Source organism: Anopheles merus, chromosome 3R, assembly GCF_017562075.2.
Source record: "Anopheles merus strain MAF chromosome 3R, AmerM5.1, whole genome shotgun sequence".
NCBI lineage: Eukaryota > Metazoa > Arthropoda > Insecta > Diptera > Culicidae > Anopheles > Anopheles merus.
Window position 1 is genome coordinate 35,863,324 of NC_054084.1, and position 9,733 is coordinate 35,873,056.

The following is a 9,733-nucleotide window of genomic DNA, read 5'->3' on the forward strand; positions in this document are numbered from 1 at the left end:
ACACGTTCTCTACGTACACAATTTGTGCTTTTTGTGATCGTTTTTGTTCATCTACGATGCCACCTCAAGGCCATCTAATGATCCCCTAGAACATCTCCCAATGGTTCCTGCATTCCGACAACTTCAGCGCTCTTCAAAGGTTCTTCCTCCGGTTTCGATTCTTCATCCTCCAGCTCATCATGCTTAAAATCTCCAGCCTCGTTCAATGCCGGGTCTTCCTCCTCATTCAGTTCTTCCAACTCCTCCACCGGATCCTCACCCGTTTCCTTCAAATCCCAGGCCGTTGCGCGTCTACTTGTGGATGCCCGCAGTACATGCCCTCCGTCCAGTTCGACCAACTCCAACTCCGTTGCACTCGACTCTCCCCCGGTGGTGGTGGCAATGCTAGCCTTACGACTCAACATCAGATATTCATCAAACAGATGGTTTGAGAGACGCCGCTCGTACCGGTGGTAAGCATTTTCAAGCCGGCGCACGTGTGCCTCCGAATCGGTATCGTCCGTATCGGTGCCCTTGCATTCGATGAACCGCTTGAAGCGCTGTACGATCGGGTGAGCATCGAGATTGAGATTGCGCCGAAAGTCCTCCAGATCGGTGCTCCAGTACTCATCGATGGCGTCGTGGACGAGCTTCGTCTCGAGCTCCTCCTCCTGCAGCTCACGGGCCGCCTCGGACAGGGCGGTAAATATTTGATCCTCCGTCAGCTTGTCGATCTCGTACTGAATGTCGATAAACTTGCGGTATACCGGATCGGAACCGAACTCTTCTGGAATAGATTTGGATGTGGTTGGATCTTTCGGGTCGCTCGGACCAACTTCGACTTGAGCATCCACGTGTTGGTTCAATTCACCCAAATCTACAGCAGACTCGTCTGAGGACAGCTGATCAACAGGATCAATGGTAGCATCGGACGCCTTGTTGTTAGCTTCAACGACATTCGGCACCTGTTCTTTGGTCATATTCTCAACAATTGTTCTGCAATGCTAACAGGCTCCGATTCCTGGATAACCTCCAGACAGGCCCTTCCTTTTCCTGATGTACCACCACCTCATCTCCAATGTTCTGTATCATATCGTCAACCTTCCGAAGCTTCTCGCTAATCTGCCCATAGTCCTCCATAATGTTCGCCAGCTGATCGTGAATACTATCAATGTGCGCATTGTACTTCTCCTTCTGTGCCGTCACTCGGTCGATCAAATTCTGCAGCTTTTCCTGATCCTGCCGGAACACCTCAAGACGATACTCGTTAAAGTTGTGCTGCTTGCCACCGATCGATATCATCTGCTGCTCGATGTTCATATCAACTTCAGCGTGACCCTTCATCAAGCGCTCCAGTACCGCCTCCTTTGCAAGGCTACGCTCGTTCGCTTCGAAGCGCTCCTGCCGTGCCTGCTCAATTTTTGCCCCGTTCGAGTTGTGCTCCATCGCCTTCAGCACACCCTCGTACACGATCGGTTCGGTACGCTGAGACTTGGCCGTCTGGGGACGCACAATCTTGTGGCGATTCTTCAGCACACACTTTGGATCGCGCAAGTCAACCGAATGGAAGAATCGTTTGTACTCGTCAATAAACTCCGTGATCGTGTTCTGACGATCGAGCTTACTGTCGAGGATGCTTCCAGCTTCGTCCTCCGTTTCACTGCTGCTGCTGCTGCTGTCGCTCAGGGACACTTCCGGCGCGCATAGAACTGGCTAGCTTGCGATGTTTCTTCGGTACAATCTTATCAAACATATCCTCACTGTCGGAAGTGTCAGAGCGGAGGTGCAGGCACGGCTGCTGTTCCGCACGCAGCTGTCGCAATCGGTTACGAGTGTTGGGTCGGAGTTGGAATCGGACCCGGTGATGTAGTCCACGGAGTTGGTAGAAGCTTTACGCTCGTCAGCCAACTTTTGGGCATGTTGTGTATCGCCCTCTGTGGAAGTGATCGAATCTACCGAAGCGGTTGATGCTTTACGATCAGAATGTTGTACGGCAGAGCCATCAGGATCTGCTGGGAATTGGTCAGTGGTACTACACGTTGGTTGCATCGTGATGGAAATCTCTTTCGATTGGATGATGACATTCAGCGTATCATCCTGCTCGGCTGAGGCGATACGGGCCTCAGTTTTTCTATTAATTTCAGGAAGCTTCGTTGCTTCCACAGTAGGTTTAGGTACAAGATCTTTGTTAACATCTTCACGATTTGTATCTTCTTTACCTTCAGTTGAGATCTTTTCTTGTTGTACAACTTCAGTTTTGTGGCTCTCTTCAGGAAGTTCATTCTTGTCAAAAGAATCATGTGCTTTCAAGTCATTCTTCTGATCAGATACACGCATATAACTCTCATCAACTTCTGAACCTTGCTCCAGAGATTCTGGACCATCTTTGGCTGCTTCTACGACTTGCTGTAAAGCTTCATCTTTCCTTTCCTTCATATCTGCGTACTCTTTTGTAGTAATCTCTTCGATGAGTGGTTTGCCGATACTTTCGCTCAAACGTTGATCAGTATTTACTCTTCCAAAGCACTGCTCAAGAGCTTCACATAGCTGTCTGGGTTGGTCAGCTGCGGGAGTAGCTGCGGGAGTAGCAGCGGGCTTAAGTGCACTTGTGTGTTGGTTAAATAGAGCTTCCATCTCCTTCCACGCAACGTCGTTCGATTGGTACTTCAGCTCTTCGAACTCTCCTTTACTGGCAGCAGAACCTTCCTTTTCTTCCTCCTCCTCGTCGCTGCTCGTTTTAAGCTGAAAACAATAATTGCATCTTAAAATGGGTCAAGTATGGAAGATAGCATTTTGTTTCTCACCAATTCCGGTTCGCCGTCTCCTCGGTGGCGCAAGCGAAGAGTTGCTGGAGAAAATTGAACAAATGATTAGCTTTTTGTCTTAAATGAGAAACAGGAGATGAAAATTATTACCATTGATACTGCGTCGCATTTTGCGTTGTTCCTCTTTCTTCCAGCGCTGGTGTTCTTTACGCTCCTCTTCGTAACCGCCTCGTTTCCTTTTTTTCCAAGAAGTACAATACAAAAATGGTAATTTTGATAGCTCATATATTGAAATTGATTCTTATTACCATGCCTCAGCACATGCCCGATCTTTATCAAACACTGGTCTCGAATCCAAATAGGTCAGAGATTTCTGAAAAAAATAAGCAATACGATACAACAAAACTCATTGTAGACTCATTTTGCAGTAATTGTCCTCAAAAAACGAATTCTTACACATTCCAAAATGAGCGTTTTGCGATAAGAAGGAATATCGTTGACCACGGGATTCCCTACCAACGTCAGTACGCGCAATCCTTTCATATCCGCAAGAACCTTTCAAAGCAAATAAGTTGAAGTTGACGGTCGAATAATATTAAAATAAATAGAGAATACCTTCACAATCGCAATGTCCTCGATTCGGTTGTGAGAAATGTCCAAAACCGACACGAAATCACATTTCCGCAACTCCGCCAGGCTTTCGATCGATTTCAGATAGTTGTGCGAAATGTTGAGCGTGTTCAGCACGGGCAGAATGTCTGTTGAAAGAAATAAACTTCAATTTCATTATCGTTTCCTGTTGGCAGGCAGTTTTAAAACGACGGAGAAAAGCGTTCCCTTGCTCCCTTTCTTCCTTACCGCTTCCACAGTTTTCTATCTTGGCGATGTGATTATGGGAAAGGTTCAGCGTGTCCAACTGTTTGCAGTGTTGCAAGTTTTCGATTTTCTAAACAAATGCCCCAACAAGCAAGAGACCAAGTGTGAGAAATAGGGGATGGAATCAGATGTCAGTCAAGCAAAGAAATCGATAAGGGTACAGTCTGCCATCATAGGAATGGGAGGCACGTGCACATGGTACTGACCTTGATAAGGTTGTTGTGCAGATACAGACAACGCAGTTGTGACTGGTGATCCAGCCCGGAAATGTTGGAAATGGCGTTGCACTCCAGCCAAAGGCATTTTAATCCTACGTACTCGTCCAGCCCATCGATGGCGTTGTATCCTGAGAAAATAGGATGAGAGAGCAACAAAATCTGGAACATCTTGTGGAGGAAGTAGATCGGGAAGTTTCTTTTACCTGAGTAGTGCAAATATAGGACATCGTTAAGGTGTGGCGTTAGGTAGAGCTTGTTTTTGCGACACGATGCTTGAATCGTTTTCTTCGTCATTCTGCGCCATTTTGCGGGAGGAAATTAAAACACCATTAGCGTTATGCAAACTCTTACACATCAGGGTAGTGACTCACTTTTTGGGCCCAAACTCTTCTTCGCACTGTTCGCGCACCATCTTGGGGCAGAGAAAAAAACTGAACTGCGTGCTCTATCCGCTGGAAGAAAACTGGAAACTACCAAAAACTTTGCCCCTCCGGTGGAAAATAACAACGATGACACCGAGTAGCAACGGTTGCTATGTAACGTGCATTGGTTTCAAACGATTGCCACAGTACATGTGGGGGTTTGAAACGAAACGAAGTGCGTGTGTGAAATATTTCATGCGCCGTGAAAGAATTCGTTATTTTGCAGGGTTGGTAGCCTTAAAACGTCAGTTGAAATTATTTTTAAAATATAAAAATCGTTTTGAGATAAAAACTATGAATGTATTTCTAGTTTGAAATATAAGAGAAGTACAAAACAGTGTAAAAAAATAAGCAAAATTTAAAACATGCTACGTGCATAAAAACATTCACTACATGCACAATTGCAGCTGATAGCAAGAGCAGGATCTCTACAAACATATTTGCAAACTGTTGTCACTTTTATCATACACCCCACGCCAAAAAGCGGTGCAAATGTTGATCATTTGCAAAGGCGCCGTCGCCACGGTAAGCCGCCCCACTCAATCAGCCTTCAAACAATTTAACTGCTCGCGGTGAAAACGTGACTGACAGCACACATCACACAACACACAGCCCCCTTCCCGGAGGCTCCTCAAAAGAGCTCAGCTATCAGCCGATGGGCGTGCAGATTCATAAGCATGATGCGCTAATGATGCAAATGAATTGTGATGCCAGCGTTAAAGTGATACTACTAATATGACACTTTGTAAATGAGTATATAGGGTTAAAAATACCACCTTCTTGCTCGTTCGATATGTCGGGTGGCCCAGGGTAGGGAGCCTGTGCAAAGCTGTGTGCAATTTGCAATCGGGCATTGCAATAACAATAATAAAGGCTGGCAAATGATGATGTTGTTACAACAGGTGCCAAGTGGTGGCAGCCGGGGAGAGGTTGTAATTTATTATTTAACATGCCGCTATTTTGTAACCTCTTGTGGTGATTGTGTTGTTCGGGCAATAGTTAAAGTTGACACGTTTTTCACAATAATTAAATTGAAAGAGAATAAGCTTTTTGTGGTACGATTGATGCAGGAAATTCAATAATATGCTGGTTTTTGCTGTTAAGCTGTTATAAAGTATCTGCGTTTGAGATTGTAACGAAGCCAAATCTGCTTACACTCAATCGAACAGTACGTACCGGGATGATGTTTTGCCATTTTCGCGTTCAAATGATATGTTATATATTTAAAAATGACACACGTGTGCCAATAATAACACAGCCACAAATGTATGACCATCACGTGACGTACCTAACGCCCCGTGACGTTCCACCCGCCATGACGTAGCAGGGTCGCTAAACAACTGTTCAAGGGGGTTGTTTTTCTGTTTCCTTACGATCCCGGACGATGTACCGACATCTCGCGTGATGCCACTTCTCCCGCCAACCTCGCAGACTCTAGTCCTTGAAATGCTGGATGTTAAATGTGATGATCCGCTAATTATTCCCAATCGTCTGGGAAGCAACGTCTGATTCTTCGGCCGAAGGTGATAAAATTGACACTCTTGGTGCGAGGCGTACGATGTCCACCATCGGTGGACGCACAACGCAAGCCTGGTGCGTGATCGATTATTTGACGTACCGAGAGCGTCGGATTGGATCGAGTTTGCTTATACACACCGGCACGGGTAATCTTATTTAGATCGTTATTGAAAATCACAGAAATGTAGATTTTGGACATGCTTTTCCATTCTTTCCATTTTCTTGCCATTTTTTTTTCGTACATCTAATTCGTTTATAATGGCGCCCATTCGAATCGTTCCTGCAGATGCGATCAACAAAAAATGTGCTAAATATTCAAATTTGAATTCGGAGTCGCACACCGAGGTGCAATTTCCGTGTCGTCATCGGAGTAGACGCGTGCATGTGTGCGTGTTTGTGTGTCTGCTAATTGATGAAGCATGTGCGTTGGAGTACGTCTAGCGTGGTTTATTTATCGCTGATGATCACGATCCGTCACACACACCGCCCTGTGACGTAGATGTGCTGGGGAAGCGCTTTGCGTGCTCAGTTGTGCGAGACGTGGTCATAGCCGTTGCTAACGACGACGACAGTACATGTGAAGCTAGAAGGGCTTTACGATGGGTTGGGGGAGTGTAGAAGCGCCAATGGAAGGGGGATTTTATGTGCTCAATAATGACAGTACGCTGTAACACTAGCTGGAAAGCAAATATTGGAGAAAGCAAAGCATTGCAATTGATAAACGGGAGGCAAACAGAATGATAAGAAAAATTACACACGTTGTAATTCAAATAGTTTGTTGTGGAGACGATTCTAATGACGAGTGTGTTTTATGACTGAGTACACCATTTAAATAAGACACTTTTACAACACCTTTAAACGGGTCATTTATTTGCTTTTCACTTTTATAATCTACACACTTGTGGTGAGTTCAGTGTGTTATTTTGCTGTCGAAATGGAAAAAAGCATTTAAAAAGATTTCCCTATAATTTAAAATTGAAAATTAAGTTTGATTGTTTAAGGTTAACTCCCAGTTTATTTACGATAATAAATAAAATAAATATCACGAAATATCCAAAACTTCTAGCAAACCCTGTAAAATTCAAAGCCATTATTAATCCACTCTGGTTTAGCAGCAATCTAAAAAATCAAATCTCTTATAAAAAAAGGTCATAATTAAACACTATCTAGCCAAGGTTGGGCCTGTTCCTAATCAGGTTAGCATCCAATTGTCGTGCTTTGTTAATTGTTGCCAGTTACTGTCTGCTCTTTACCATTCTTCTTTCCATTCTCCTATCCATTGTCAACACCCTGCGCGCACCCTCACAGACTCATCTTATCCTGAGGGCAACCTTGATTGTTAGTTTTCTGTTCAGGGGGATTTTGCTTTTTTTTTTGTTCAAGTTGTAGCGCTTCATCCAATTTCCTGTTCACACCTTCCTGAATACATTAACGTGGCTCGTATGTTTTTTTTTCACCTGAAAAGGCCCACCAAGCCTGAACACGGTCGCTTGGAATGACCTCGCCATGGATTTCCGGTCTTCGTTACGGGCTTCGAGCGATGGAAAACGAACTTATCGGGTTACGGGAGCTCGTTTTACATTTTTCTATCTTGCGCCATTGCACACAACACACACAGACACACCCACAACCATTCTGCTAAGCTGTAACATCCTGAAAAAATGGGGGGAAAAGCGAAGGCACGGCCTAGGATTACGTGAGTGTGTCTGTTCTGTGAGGGGCAGGTTGAATAAAAAATGCTGCTCTGTGCAGCGGAGCAGAAGCAAACCGGAAGTGATGACGCTGTTCGTTTGGCGAGCGAGAAGAAAGGAACACAAAAAAAGAAACAGCTTGGAAGAGGAAATTAACACTCACCACCCTCGCTTCGAGATGGCGGACAGTGGAAATGATTACATAATTGGTGCATGATTGACAGACGCGGAGCGGAAACGAGACAGTGCCGAGCTTAGCGCTAAAGCTCAACAGCTACGAGGATGATGGCGCGTAGGCAAATATTCGACCACTACTAGATGCAGTGTCTGAGTTACAGTAGCCATACAAGGGGAGAAAGAAAAAACACAGAGCAACCCGGGAAAATAATAGAATTCAGTAAAGCTAAGGCTCAAGGACAGCAACGAGCCTTCCTCGTTGATAAGGAATGGGCGCTAATCCAGCCACAGCAAAAGCCCGTACCCCGTAGCAGCAGCAGAAGCATTTGCCTGCAGAGAAAACTAATGGCGTAACAGCTGAGGTATGACGTAATGGATTTTGACTGTTTCCTTCCCTTTCTCACTCACGCTCACTCTCTATCTCACCCATTGAATGAGGTAAGATGAGTAAAAAAAAACAAAATGGAGATGTTCCTGCTGAGCTCCTCCACACGTCAGCACACACGGAGCGAGCATCCTTGTGAGTACCCGCAGCGTATTTGAGTGCCAATCGCTGTGAACGCGCGCGCAACGTGAACAGAGAGGGAGAGAGAGAAAGCACTCACCGAAACGCGATGGAGGCGCACGGTGTGTGCGTCAAGAAAATGGAAGCAACTGATGATTACACAATCACTGTACCCCATCGTACGACGCGGAGTGATGGTGGACGAGAAAATTAGAGCAAACCCTTGCTCCGTCTCTCTCTCTCTCTCTCTGTCTCTCCCTTCAACGAGAAGTATCCCTTCGTCCTCGGGCAGTAGTTTTTCCTGGAATATAATTGAGAGCATGAGTGTCTTTTTGGGGGTTGAAAAGAGCGTGTGTGTGTGAGAGAGAGAGCGAGAGAGAGCGAGTTTGGGAAAATGACGACCAAATCCAGAGAGGCGCTGTGCGGTGGTAGAACACCCAGTGTATGCGCGCCTTGCCCCCGGAAGCAATCCTTCGGTGCCGTGGTACGAGACCACTTGCATAGAGTATTCGGTTCTATGTGGTCATAGTAAGAGGTACGCCTTTTTTCCACAGCGCCTGTGGTCTGCCTTTTTCCTTGTGTGTGGTGCAAAAAGCACTAGATCGGTGGTTGTAATTTTACGGGGGGCAAATTGGACAGTATCTGTGTGTATGTGTGTGTGTATGTGTGACAGTTAGGGTGTTGAAAGGTGTGATGTAACTGAAGCAATTACTTGAAAAGGAACACTCTTCTCAACTCCTCCCCTGTGAAAGGTGTTTTTCGAGGCCAAACCACAGTGGGAGGGTGGGGGAAATTACTCTGTCCAGTGTCTGTAACCTATGTTCCGGATTTTGTGCGAACTCGATCACTAACTCCGCAGGCCAGAAACGCAATGCAAGGACAATGTGTTAGAAGGAAAACCCGATGATAGCAGAAAAACCTTCCAACAAGGAACCCGTTTTATCGATCCCATAAGTGTCATAATTCGTCCTAAAGAGGGCAGTAGGTGTGTGCGTGTGTGGTTGTGTGTATGTGAGAGACTCACTGAGTGAGTGTGAATTAGGAACAGGGACCCGCGCCGTCGTTTGCAAAACGGCCATCCAGAGTTGGGTGCACCAATTTAGTTTCGTCCCCAATTACAATGGCATTGATCCGATATGGATGTGGCTCTGGCTCCAGTCCGTCTACAGAACGGGCCCCTCCGAGCCTTGTCCCTTCCCCTTTCCTAGTGCTCCGTGTACCGCCAGTACTGCCCTTCGGCCGACTTTTCACCCTTGTCGATGTCCTCCAAAACTTTTGTCATACGAATTTCTCCCTTTTTCTCTCTCGCTCTCTCCAATACACCAATTCCTATTGTATGTATGTGTGTGTGTGTGTGCATTAGGGAGCATCTAAAAAATAGGGAGATGGAGGTGATGGTTGTCCTTGTGTTCATGGTGTATGTGTGTGTGTGTGTATTTCAGGTCTCTGCAGCGCGCCGATCGAAAGCGACAGGCATGCGCAGGGAAGGTTTGCGCGATTTTTCCCTTTTTTTTCGCTCCCTCCAACTCTCTTCATATTCCAATTTCTTGTGCTCAGTTTTTCCTTCACTGGACGGCACACG

The 9,733-nt window shown here is 45.8% G+C and overlaps 1 protein-coding gene across 1 annotated transcript; it reads right to left on the bottom strand.

Moving 5' to 3' along the window:
* Positions 1 to 40: 40 nt before the first annotated feature.
* On the bottom strand, positions 41 to 4,348 carry LOC121595641 (dynein assembly factor 1, axonemal homolog). Its single transcript, XM_041919764.1, is given in 13 exon segments — positions 41 to 975; positions 1,010 to 1,662; positions 1,664 to 1,758; positions 1,761 to 2,721; positions 2,784 to 2,827; positions 2,895 to 2,980; positions 3,053 to 3,117; positions 3,201 to 3,299; positions 3,360 to 3,502; positions 3,603 to 3,690; positions 3,827 to 3,966; positions 4,042 to 4,133; positions 4,210 to 4,348. Coding segments are annotated over 13 exon segments (3,408 nt in total). The 5' UTR covers positions 4,251 to 4,348; the 3' UTR covers positions 41 to 74.
* Between the last annotated feature and the right edge of the window lie 5,385 nt (positions 4,349 to 9,733).